The sequence below is a fragment of the Sinocyclocheilus rhinocerous genome, unplaced genomic scaffold, assembly GCF_001515625.1.
Source record: "Sinocyclocheilus rhinocerous isolate Xijiao unplaced genomic scaffold, SAMN03320098_v1.1 scaffold411, whole genome shotgun sequence".
NCBI lineage: Eukaryota > Metazoa > Chordata > Actinopteri > Cypriniformes > Cyprinidae > Sinocyclocheilus > Sinocyclocheilus rhinocerous.
Window position 1 is genome coordinate 2,501,542 of NW_015640493.1, and position 13,427 is coordinate 2,514,968.

Sequence of the window (13,427 nt, forward strand, 5' to 3'; positions counted from 1 at the left end):
GCTTTGTGCATTTTTACTAGGGGTGTGCCATATCATACCGTCCAAGATAATACCGGTATAAATTTTTACATGATAAAAAAGTGTCATATCGCGATGCGATTGCGTATGGCGGATATACGTTCCCTAGCGTGCACAACAACAACACCACAAACCCAATAGATGTGTTCGACTTGAAGCAGCGCTGTGCAGACTGATCGCTGTATGACATCAAAGTATCGCAAGAGCGGTTCTAGAGCATGTTCGAGCGCACACTCTTACCTTCAAAAATAGGGTGAGGCGCATATCTTTAGCGAAGTGGCGCGTACACTTTTGAAACGTGCCGCGGCTCCACTGCCTGTAAACACAAGCATTGACTAGAGTGGCCGCGTCGGAGACGTAACGTGCCACAGACGCGTGCAGTGTAAATAAGGGGCAAGTCACTCTCGCGATATTTTGACATCATACACCAGTCTGCTTCAAGTCGAACACACAGCTGCTGCTGCCACCTTATGACAATAGTTTTACACTTCAAATTATGAATGCATCATTACTGAATAAAAGCATTAATACATTAAAAAAAGAATTAATTTAATAACAAACTTACTAAAGTATATCAGTGAAAACTAACTGACCTCTTAAAGGAAAACGTCTCGGGTTACGTATGTAACCCTAGTTCCTCGAGTTGCTGTTTGCCAGCTGCAATCACCAATAAAACGCTGTTCCATGTTTTTTTTTCTATATCGTCATAAATATCGTTATCGCAAATATTCTTGAAATATCGTGATAAAATTTTGAGGCTATATCGCCCACCCCTAATTTTTACAATCTCAAAAAAACTAATTCTGTATGATTTATAAGCTTTTGTACCCATGGGGACCTCAATTTAGGTCCCCACGGTGACACAAGTCCCCATGAGTTGGAATCTCAAAAAAACTAATTAATTCTGTATTATAAGCTTTTGTACCCATGGGGACCTCAATTTAGGTCCCCACAGTGACACAAGTCCCCATGAGTTGGTGTGTATTCAGGTTTAAGCCCCCACCAGTATAGAAAAACCTGTACAGACACACACACACACACACACACACTGGAGTGGTTTAAATCTGAAACATACCTTGTCAAATCCAGTCCACAGGCTAATACCCCATTGCCTCACCCTGAGAGAACAGCAGTGCCGAGGGTAAAACCCATCGGTTCACCCAGGGCCATCGTGGCATGTCTCTGGGACGCCTTTTTATGTAGGTAATAGGCATACAGTACATCTTCTGCTTGAATGGGAAAGATGGAAATCTACAAAACTGTTTGTCAAATTTATGCTTCAGTAACATGTCAAAGCAACGGTGAGCAATGGTATCATTTTTTAGACCCATTTTACTTATGTTTAGATAGATAGATAGATAGATAGATAGATTGTAAAATGGCGGGTCGCTCTAAAGTGACTGAGTCCCTCCGACAGCAGGTTGTCCAGATGAAGGCTAAAGGGATGACCCTTTCGGCCACTGAAAGAGAAGCTGGTCGTTCCAATGACACTAATTTATTCAAGTCCCCCCAAAAAGGTTGGTTGTCCATGTAAGACAAATGTTCACTTTAGTGATGAGAGCAAGTTTAATTTATTTGGGTCTGATGGGAAACATTTTGTTGCGGTGTCAAACTAGGGAAAGACTTAACCCTGAGTGCGTAAAGAAGTCAGTGAAAGGTGGAGGAGGAAGTGTCATGGTTTGGGGATGTTTTGTGCAGCAGGAGTTGTGCCTCTTATACAGGCCAACATGCCTGGTGAATGCAAATGTTTATCAGAACCTCCTTCAACAACATGCAGTTCCTTTCCTGCAAGCATCTCCCAATCAGCCTGCAATTTTCATGCAAGGAAATGCTCACGTCACACTGCAAAACGGGTAAAGCAGATCATTGAAGCTAAGAACATTGAAATAATTAAATGGACGGCCCAGAGTCTTGATCTAAACCCAACTGAAAATCTCTGGAAAATCCTTAATGACAAAGTTTGAGCACTCTGTTTTCCACAAAATAAAGGTTTTTGTTGAAATGCCTTGGATATTTTGTCAAACATGTTAGTAGAACAGTGGTATACCTACAGCTAATATTCCTTCAGATTTTGAGCGATGAAGATTAACAATATTTCAGAAAATAATCAAGTATTTATAGTTTGTTATCTAATTTTGATCTCCACTGTATATTAAATATTATATATATATGAATTTTACTTGCTTATATATTCAACTTAGAATATGAGATTATGTATTAGAATACACTTATATTTCTCCTCACCTTTGTGGCATTTTTTTTTCTAACTTTATATTTATATTCACTTTTTGTACTCATAGAAATTAGATTTTTTTTTGTAAACCCCCTGTTTTAAATACTGCTTTGCTGGAGCTACATTGAACGATTAGTCCATGGAGCACAAAAGGAGATAGATAGCTATTGACTGCTGAGACAAGTATTGTCCAAAAAGGACATAAAAGTGCAATAAAACAGTCCAGTGCAACTTGTGTGCTTTCTTCGAAAGTCTTCTAAAGCCATACGATAGCTTTGTGTTAGGCCAGATCGAAATTTGAGTCATTATTCACTAAACATTTTATGTTGTTGAGTTTTATATGAGTCTCCTGTAATAACCCCACACTTTGAGAACCACTGCATTGTCTGTTTATAGATGCATGCAATGCAATGCGTGTTTGTGGACTTGTTTTGTTGAAGTGTTGCTATCCAGCTCATTGATTTAGTTTAACCCTTTTGACAGCTCAAAGACCACAGGTATGTTTAGATTAGTTCAGTTTTTGTCAGAAAACGCTGACACCCTTGGGTTCTTGAGAGGAGTCATTCCTGACAGATAAGGATGCACTTGTGTTATTTGTTACCACAATACATTTATATAGGCCTGTATGTTTGAATTTGTCTCCCTCTCTGATGGAAGTCTTGGTTTAACAATGGACTCTTTTTATAGGTGACACCGGTGACTAAATGCGAGCTGAATTATTTCCTGAGTGAAGAGCTTGCTCAAACATGAGGATTATCCAATAATCCAGAACATATTTTTAATCCATGTACAATTTTAAAGGGATTTCAACTGTTTACACTTTAAAGGATTTGACACCCATGACAGTATTAGAATCAGAAGCTTGCATGTGCTGTTGGAGGCAGGGCCGGATTTACCTCTAATCCTGACATAGGCAAAATTTGCCCCCATTATTTGTTGTGTTTCCGTCCTGAAATCTTGTGTGTGTTGAACTAATTTCTTACGCACCTCATAAACCTTCCATTGCAAATTCCAAAATGTCATTTTAGAGCTAATAACAGAGGCTTGAGCCATTGATATGTAGTCGAATGCAGTTATTAGAGAGAGAGAGAGAGAGAGAGAGGGCGAGAGATTAAGCGCGTGTGAACCTGCATCTGTGCTTCTCTCAGCAGTGTTCAGCAGCAGCGTCTACTAATAGTGAATCTTTAAGTTGAACTGCTTCAAGAACCTCGCTACTGAGAAATGTCATGTAGCTTTTCAGCTGCGAAACTATTTTATTGATAAATTCGCACAGTGCTGACAACAAGTTTGTCCATGTCTCCACGTATGCGTGTCTGTACTGTGTGTGCATCTGCGGAGAGAGCAGGAGAAAGTAAGTGTGATTTCGGTACATAAACAGGTGGAAAACATGGAAATAGTTGTCACTTTTTACCCTATTACTTGTTATATTTATTTACAATCTCTTCTAGGGTTTTTTTTTTTTTACTGTTGTAGATAGCCCATAGTATAACACGAAATATGATGTATCTCTTCATTGTGTTTGGGCCCCCCTGTACGAGCGAGCATAGTCACATGCCTAGAATGCCTATGCGTAAATTCGGCCCTGGTTGGAGGCTTTCGTTGAGTTCTAGAGTCTCGTGCATGAACAAGTGATTGTGGTTAGTTAGTTGTTGGATGTTTCTGTCATCCTGAAATGAGCTGCTTTTAAAGAAACTTCTGCAAACTGTTGGATGCAAACACATTAAATTTCTATTTAAAATGTATTTACTGTATAGTATATTCAATAAGAATGTCAAATTAATGCATGTACAATGAAAAATATGTTGTAACAATTTTTTTCCCTCAGAATTTGCTAGGGCATTTCTAAATAGAACGCTTGAAATAGTATTATCTTGTAAAATATACTCCAATAATCTTGTAGTTACAGTTTCGAAAAATCATTTTTACAGTGTACAGAATATGTCTTATAGAATCAGGGGTGTAGTTATCATTTCACAAGTGAAGGGGAATATTACTTTTTTTTTTGACAAATGTTTGACAAGGTTTATTTTTCTCTTATTTCTTACTTTTAATTGGCTAAGAAATTAAATTCATTGCTGGACAATAGCAATAATTTTTATTCTATATTATTTTCAATCAATTTTACGATTTGTTTATATACTACAGACACTTTTTTCCATTTTTATCACAGAATAAGGCACACTAGTTTCTATACTGTAATAAATGCAATGTCAATTAGCACTGCATTATTCATATACTTTATTTATTACCTGCAGATGACTTGAAAAACACACATAAACAATATATTGTCTCAATCATGTGTTTAATGTCTTCACTTTTCATCAGTCCAAACGTTTCTGCTTAAACTGTGATAGCTGGATGATTTAGTCCATATAAGGGATTTCCTGGCACATCATAAGTTATTAATCTATGAGTCTGTCTTGGACGTTCTGCGTGTCAAGTATGAATGAAACGTTCACATCGCCTCAATCTGGATACGAATTAAATATCACACCATGCACAGACTATCCTGTCTCTTTGAATTTAAATCTAGATTTATTCACACCGGCCCTCTTTGTGAACACACTTGCCCGAAAAAGTGCAGGGATCGAATTTACATGTTATTAAAAGTGTGAGTGTATTGCATTGCAGCTATTACAGTTTCATACGTTTTTTATTTGCATGAAGTACCTTTGCTTTTGCAACCCTTTGAGGTTTTTCTTTCTTTCTCCAGCTTCTTTGAAACACAGTATGCCCACTGAAAGCAACATTCTCTGATGCAGCATAAACTGTAATTTGCAGGTATCATTAGCTATATTAAACCATAGACTTGTTTTGTCAAGTCTACTTGCTGTGGTAATTGACAGCATGCAGAATCCTGTAGATTTCTCACATTTAATTATATTTTATAACATGTGTGACCTTTTTAAACCTTGATGAGAGTGCTGTTGGTGCATAGAAAGGATTAGCATTTCTGCATTCATTAAACTAAATATGCCGCTCGCAACTCCACACTATGATCTCTCACTTCATTTCATGTTTAAATGTTTGTGTTCTGTTTTTTTTTTTTTACCAAAGCATTTGACTAAAGAGTCTTATGCTTTTCTGGTTTAGCAACCTTCTATATCACCAAGAACACTCAAAATGTTGTATTTCAGGTTACCCGAGCGCAACTCATCCTTCTGAGAGATAATCATTTTGCATTTGATATGCTTTTAGGCCTACATGTTCATATTAACTCGTCTACATGCTGCTAATTTAGGATGAGAAACTATATTAGACTGCATTGTGAATGTGTTCTGTCTCCACCGCAGTCACTGCAGATGACTGAATCCGAAGGTATTACATTATGGCAGGCCTTGTTAAATAGCGAAATATTGATTATAACTAGGAGCTAATTAGTTACGGACTTACTGTGCCAAGCATCTGTTGTTTTGTGTCTCTGTGAGGAAATTTCATAAATGTCTTCTTTTAATGGAATAGTTCACCCAAAAATGAAAAAATTTCTTCATTTACTCACCCCCATGTTGGTCTGACTTTCACAAAAGATGAAATGGCATGAAAGAATGTCCAATCTACTCTTTTCCATTCAGCGATGGTGGATGCTGAGAGTAAATTATATTCATTTTGGGGTGAATTGTCATGTAAATTGCCATTTTACTTGCGCAATGTAACATATTTTAGAGTGAAAGAAAATATTCAATGACAAAAATGGTAAAAAGTGGTTGTCCCACACCACAGTGAAGCCACAGTGATTGTAAAAACTGACTAAAAAGCTAATTGGGTATTGGTTAACATTATCAAGGGAAATTCATTTCAGAACAAACACTTTCTCTTGGAATAACATGCACTGATGAATCTTGTAGAGTAAGTCTAGCAACATGTATTAGTAAAATAAACAGGGGCAAACATGTTGGCTTGAACTTCACAAAAAGGCACATTAAGCAATGATGCCATATTCATAATTAAATGTCTTTTGAGATGTTTCCTTTATTGTAGTATTTTGAAACCATATGAAACATTAAAATTGTTTGTCCATCTCATCTTTTCACAGGAGATTCAACATGGACGTTGCTGTCGTCTTACATGTTTGTTGCATCCGGGCTTGAACGCGTCTGCGTTCTTCCTCAAGTGCTCTTAGAGTGCATGATGTCAATGCATTTCTGCTGCCTTTCCAAGATGAACGACTGAAATATGAATCTCATTCAAGCTTTCTGGACCTCCGGTCCAACGTCTGATTAAATCAAGCCCCTCAAACGACCATCCGCGGCGGGGAATAAGGAATAGACGTGGCTGCTGGTTGGTGGCAGTGGAGGACGAGGAGGTGGCGGAGGAGGGGGGTTTGGAAACCATCTATTTCCTTTGGAATATATCATTTGTGGAATACCACTGTGTTTTTGGATTATTTCAGAACTTTGGGAGTTTTGCTGTAGTTTTTGGAATCATTTCGGAATATTGGGTATTTTGCTCCTGATCGCAGTCATGAAGGTGAACCCGAGCTCTTGTTTGTGTCCTGTACTTTTGTGCCTGTGTTTTCTGGAGAGGTGTTATGAGGCAAGCCATCACGGTCAAGCCAAAATCATTTCCAGGATCCACAATGCAACTCACAACCACAACCAGACTAAGGACGGGGAAACAGAGGTCCACCATCGGCCCAAACGCGGATGGATATGGAACCAGTTCTTTGTCTTAGAGGAACACATTGGTCCAGATGCACAATATGTAGGAAAGGTAAGCATGACATTTTCAGTTCTGGTTTGATAATCTGGTTTGCCTGGTCTAGTTTGCAGGTTTTAGAGGATTTTGGGGCATTTGTCAGCTTGGCCGACCAGCTGCAGCTTGCCAATGCTGGCAGACCAGGTTGACCAACTTATACCAACTAATTTGTCGTAGCCAATAGAAGTTGGTATACCTGGGTAATGGAATGAATTCATGAATTTATGTATCTGTTTACTTACCATCAGTGGTGGAATTAATCCAAGAGAAGAGAATTTGTGCAGTTTCCTTTCTTGTGCTGATTGTATTCTCTGTTGAAACAGAAAATAGGGGCAGACATATTGGGACTTTTATTTATTTTAATTTTTTTTGTAATACACAGTGGGTATCGAAAAGAATCACCCCCTTTAAAATAAGCACATTTTGTTGCTTGGCAGCCTTAAATGAAGACAGACACAGTTTTTGTTTTATCCAGCTGTATTTACTTATAACATCCAAGTGAAAGATAAAAAACACCAACATGTCAGAAAAAAATAAAAACCAGAATCACTGAGTTGGAAAAAAGATCACCCCCTTTTAAAAATGAGACTTTGTAAACTCAATCAGATATAGCTGATCACCTTCTCAATGGCACACAAAGCCATTTGACTTTCAACTGTGATCAGCTGTGGTCATTTTGATTAGCTCAGCATAAAAATAGCATTCCTGGAGAATTTCAGTTCTTGGTAGTGCAACTGAAGCAAACAATCAGCTATGGGTGGCAAGGCACTGTCAAAAGATCTCCGGGATAAAGTTGTGGACAGGCACAAGTCAGGAGATTGATACAAAAAAATTCATAGGTTTTTTTAATGCCTAGAAGCACAGTGAAGTCTATTATTAAGAAGTGGAAGATATTTGGTACAACACAGACCCTCCCTGGATCAGGACGTCGCTCCAAACTTGTCCCCATCAGATTGAACTAAACTTGAAAGAAGAGTGGGCAAATATTGCAAAGTCTAGATGTGCAAAGTTAGTAGAGACATATTTCGCTCCAAACTGGATAAAAGAGCCAGGAGGAAACTGGTCAGAGAGGCGACCAAGAGGCCGACAGCAACTCTGACGCAGCTGCAGGAATTTACGACAAAGAGTGGACATTGCGTGCACGTGACAACAATATCACAAATTCTACACAAATGTGGCTTGTATGGGAGGGTTGCAAGACAAAACCCACTCCTCTAGATGGGTGATTCTGTTTTATACCCGCTGTACAATAACCTTTAAGTTATGTTACGCCAATGAATAATGATCTGCTACCTGCCGTTGGACAAAACATTGGTGTGCACGAGGCTTTGGTTTGTTTTCCTTGAAGGCAAGGACTTTAAATGGGTATATCAAAACTCAAATTTGGATTTAAACTAGCATTAGGTGGTTTGCTGGTCTTAGCTGAATTAAGTTAGTTTTGGTTTCCCAGCCTGACCAGCTGATAAGTGTCCAAAACCCCTTTAAAACCATCAAATAGATCAGCCTGGCCATTTTGGCTGCCTTTAAGACCAGCAAATACATTGGGCATGTTGATGTTATTTTAAACATTGATATAACAGCAGTCTAATGTTGAAACATGTTAGACCCTCATGAACAACATAAATTTGTAAATCAAGCAAGTGACCTTTTGCTCTTTCTCTGACCTTATTCCTTCACTTGTCTATACCCGCCGGCCTTGATCGATAATGTCTTTGCACGGAGTTAGCTTAGCACAGCAAAACAGCAGCTCAGATCTGCAGCTTGACTTATTGGTTCGTGTTTGAGATTTGACAGCCTTCATCACTTTGGCTAGAGTCATGCCGGTTCTCCTGTGCTTGCCTCACGGGCTTGTCGATCTTGTGAAACATGAATTTTGTGTCCATGCCAAATCGCAAATAGGGCCATGAATCTATTAGCATTAGCAAGTCAGTCTGGAGTCGATGTGAAAACTTTTGCACTTACCACATTTGGATGTATTTTACTAAATTAATGCTATAGGCTAATTTGGTTCTTTTATTTTCATACATGGAGAGCTTTTGTGCATGAAGGAAGTATTACTTTTTTCAGATTACAACGTTTCTTCTTCAAATAACTTCTTTACTTTTAGAGTTCTTCTTTACCTGGCTAATATAGACTAATTCATTTCATACTTAAGTGTCACTTTCACTAACTTTTCCTCCCAAAATGCTGTTTGATATATTAGACTTTGAAACTATTTGCAAAAATATATAATGTGGCAAATGGATTGCTGACAGGACATGCCATTTTACTGTCCTCCCAAGAAGAACCCAATCATTTCTGTCTCTTATATTTTCAAAATTGGGCCATGAATAAACATTATTTTATTTCATTTTATTTTATTTATTTTATTATTTTGTAATGATTTAAAATAAAAATGTGTGGAAATTGTCCTGCAGTGTAATCTTAATCATAAATTGAAGTAAAGAAACAAATGAAAAACGTGTATATTCAAATGGAAAATTTTTTTTTTATTAATTGTTATTTAAATTAAGTTGATTTTACCTTATAATAATATTTATTTATTTATTTTTACTGTTGATCAAGTAAATACAGCCTTTGTAAGCTTTAGAGACTATGTATAATATATTTCAAATATGACGTGGTCATGAATTTAAATTAATTAATTAAAATCTTACACTTGTTATACTGCACATTTTAGATTATTATTGTTTTGTTTTTTTTAGAATTTATGAACAACAACAAAACAATAATACAATTCATACTGCAGGACCATTGAAATTCAATACTGAAAAAATGTAACAAAATAAACTTATATATTTATGCAGAAAATATATATTTTTTATTAAGAATCCATTTGTCAGATATAAACATATATTCATCATCACCAGTACCTTTTCACATAGCAGTAGCAGTTCAATGAAGGACACACCGTCACTGTCCTTGAACTCCCCAGTACTCAAAAACTGCATTAGGCATTGTAAATTGATTCAATAAGCGTTGTAATTTAAGTTCCCTTTCAGTCGGTCACTCTCGACGTCACGTCGGATGACCGACGAATTGGGATCTTGCTTAGAGAGACCAATCTACTTCGAGTGTAAACTAAACGAGCCAATGCAAATTGGCATGCGATTATTGCATCCAGCTGCCGCTGATCACAGCGTGAGTATAAGTAGGCAGCAGATGCAGCGCATATTCAGCTTTTCACTTCAGAGCCGAGCGGTTCTATCGTTCTGCTCCTGACCTTCTAATAATCGCATGACAATTTGCATTGGCTCGTTTAGTTTACACTCGAAGTAGATTGGTCTCTCTAAGCGAGATCCCAATTCGTCGGTCATCCGACGTGACGTCTCCATTCCCTCCTTCAGGGAACGAGGGTTACCATACGTAACCGAGACGTTCTTTTTGGTGTTATCAGGAGAAGATGCCACAAAACGCGTATCCGCGTTTGTCGACCCCAAAGGGTTAATGGGTACTGTGAGAGTATTAGCGTGGGGCGCTGCTCCATCCCAGTGTCCTCCTTTTATTTTCTTTGTGTATCTCTCTCTCTCTCTCTTTCTGAAGTGGAGATTGATTCAGCAGGTCATGTCCGTGTGCTTTACGTCTCTTTACTGAAGCGTCACACAATGAGGCCGCAGGAAGCTGGTTAAGTTGTCTGTGTGCAGATTGCCTTCTCTTATCTTCAGAAATATGGAAATGTGTGGTGGTTGATCATTATTCAGGGTACTCAAGCATAAGGTAATGCAGGGAAAAGAGCAACAGACGTGCAGACAGAGAAAGAGAGAAAAGAGACAGACATTATTTCTCACTTGCTGCCTTCAAATCATATTGGAATGATGGTATTTATGAGGTTAGCGGTCAGGAAGGGCATGATATGTTGGAAATGAGCAGGTTTATGATACCTGGAGAAAGGTATCCGTTAGCATTCATGTGCATCTTAATGGCAGCTGCTCAGCTCTCGTATGAAGTATGCAATTTTAAATGTTTTGTTTTTACATTATGGATTTATTATTATTGTTTATGTGTTGAATTTATGTTTTTAAAAAGACGCTGCAGAGCATGACATTATATCACAACGTTGCAGTGTTCGAAGAAATTTTGCGCACTCAAAGTCTAGTGTGTCCACGACTTTATATGATTATAGCTGCAGAAATATCTACTATAATATAATGAAATATTTGCAATTAAAGTGTTGCTTGCAAAAATAAAATGTTTTGTCTAAATATAAAACTACTTACTGTAGTTACTTTATCAATGGAATTTAAATAGAATTATGAAACCATAATGGAGGAAGCAAGTTGTTTTTAATCATAAATTGGCCATATTTACAGTTGTTTTAAAACACATTTCATGTCCAGTGTTATTTTAGTATTGAGTTTTTATTCATATTTTGAAATAGTTTTTATTATTATATTTTACGTTTTAGTGTTTTTTGTCTTTTTAAAGTAGTTATAATATATATATATATATATATATGCCTTGGGAAATGTTGCCTTGGAAGTGTTGTTTTTATTAATATATTTAATCAGGTTTTATTTTTTAATATTTTCCATTTTAATTTGAATTTTAGTTAAAGTTTGAGTTTTTTTTTTTTTTGTCTTTTTAAGTAGTTTTTGTAATTGTTATGTCTACATATTTTTTATACATTTTAATTTTAATTTTAGTTTTATTTATTTTAGTGCATTAAAGTGCATTAAAATTAGTACATTAAAAAGTATCAACTAAATTAAAATGAGAAATATTGCTAAATTAAACTAAAATAACTAAATTAAATATGAGAAATTGGCAACTAGCTGATGTTTTTTTTTTCCTAGTAACAAGTTTCAGTTTTTTTTCTTTTTCTTTTTTTTTTAGGATTTAATGCCCCTGACTCTTGTAGAAGAATAGTGATAAAAATACTGCTAATTTAGCTGGTTAATGATGTGACAGACAACATCACATCATTCTCTGTGCTTAAATAATTAATATGAAGCATAAAATACAGATCAAGCATAAATTAGTACCAAAACATCTAAATTAGAATACACCTCTCAGCATAATTCCAACTTCTGAACTCATAAGTATAAACTTCCCAAGAGGACTTGAAGGCAACAATGGAAAATTGCCTCTGCGAGACAAAATCTAGTACAAAAATGCATCTGTGTGACAATCAGATGAATGAGATGCCTATGAAAAAAGGTTTACATTTACATCTTCATGAGGTTTTAACCGTATAAGCAAACCTGAGCTATGTATCTGAGCTTTTATATTGAATAAAATCAGACTGAAAAAATGGCAGTATTAGTGAGGCTTGTGTGAAGTTTAAAGCAACAGACGGGTGGATTCTTTCTTTTCCTGTAGCCTGACATTGTAACTGGAGTGCTACATGGGCATTAAACAGATGGCAGTAATTTAAAATTGCATTACTTCAAAACCGAGCCTTATCGGGTTGCTAATTGCATGCAATAATAATGACTTTTTGTCTTCCTTTATTAGCATATCTGCACGACTGCTTCAGAAGAGCGCTGATTGGTTCACTGGCTACGGCAGGTTGGATTAAGATGCCCTGAAGCCCTCTGGCCACCGCTGTGCTCTGTACTCAAACAGTTTACAAAAACTGAACAGAGTTTACAGCGTCAACAGAATATGCTAGTCCTCAATGATAAAATGCCATTAAGAGTAAACTGTTATGAGGGATTTAATTTGACATGCACATGCAAAAGGCAAGGTCCCAGGATCATTAGTGTGGCTAACTCCCTCATATTTAATTACCGCCTCTATCGCAGGGGCTGGTAAAATATGGCCATGATGCGAAATGACCCTTAATTAGATCGGCAAAGACTCTAGACAATTAATCCTTCAGCCCCTTCGTTTGTGTGGATGTGTGAGTGGATGTGTTTATTCTGAGGCTCTGCTTAATTAAAACTTGCAGATGCTTGCAGTAGCACAGGAAAAGTTCCCGTGAGGGACAAACTGAGATGATAGACCCTGCCTTCCTTCCTACTGCTCTTTATTTTCTTGCATTCATGTGGTTGAGTGCCTTACTGATGGCATCCTTATCCTCAAAGATGGACGAAAGGGAGCAGAAAAGCTGTTTCGTCAAGAGACTCACACTGTATTTAGGGGTCAAAGTACAATGTGATTAGAGTAATCACCTCATCAGCTGTCCATGAAGCAATTTTGTAATGAACATATTATGGGTAAACAACTCATTAGAGTTTTGCAGTACCAGAATTTCAGTAGCAGTGCTATGTGTATGTATGTATGGAATATGTATGGAAGTCCATATCTCACAACTGTGACTATTTCTCATAATAAGGACTTTGTCTCAGAGTGAGACTTTTAGCTTTTACTTATTTGACAACCATTTTATCTGAGGCAGGAACAGGCTTTCATAAATATATGCTAAATAAAAAAAAATTTACACAATTTTATTGGTGTGTGTGTGGGGTGTGTGTATATTATATTATATATATATATATATATATATATATATATATTAAAATTAAAATAAAATGAATGT

The 13,427-nt window shown here is 36.8% G+C and overlaps 1 protein-coding gene across 6 annotated transcripts in view; it reads left to right on the plus strand.

The window, feature by feature from the left end:
• LOC107753260 (cadherin-18) overlaps nucleotides 1–13,427 on the plus strand; it is a 136,097-nt gene that overhangs the window by 43,361 nt on the left and 79,309 nt on the right. For all 6 annotated transcript variants that reach the window (XM_016569384.1, XM_016569387.1, XM_016569385.1 and 3 more), the window contains exon 2: nucleotides 6,285–6,961. In XM_016569384.1, coding sequence (XP_016424870.1) covers nucleotides 6,713–6,961 — 249 coding nt within the window. In that variant the 5' untranslated portion in view covers nucleotides 6,285–6,712. The remainder of the gene's footprint in view (nucleotides 1–6,284; nucleotides 6,962–13,427) is intronic.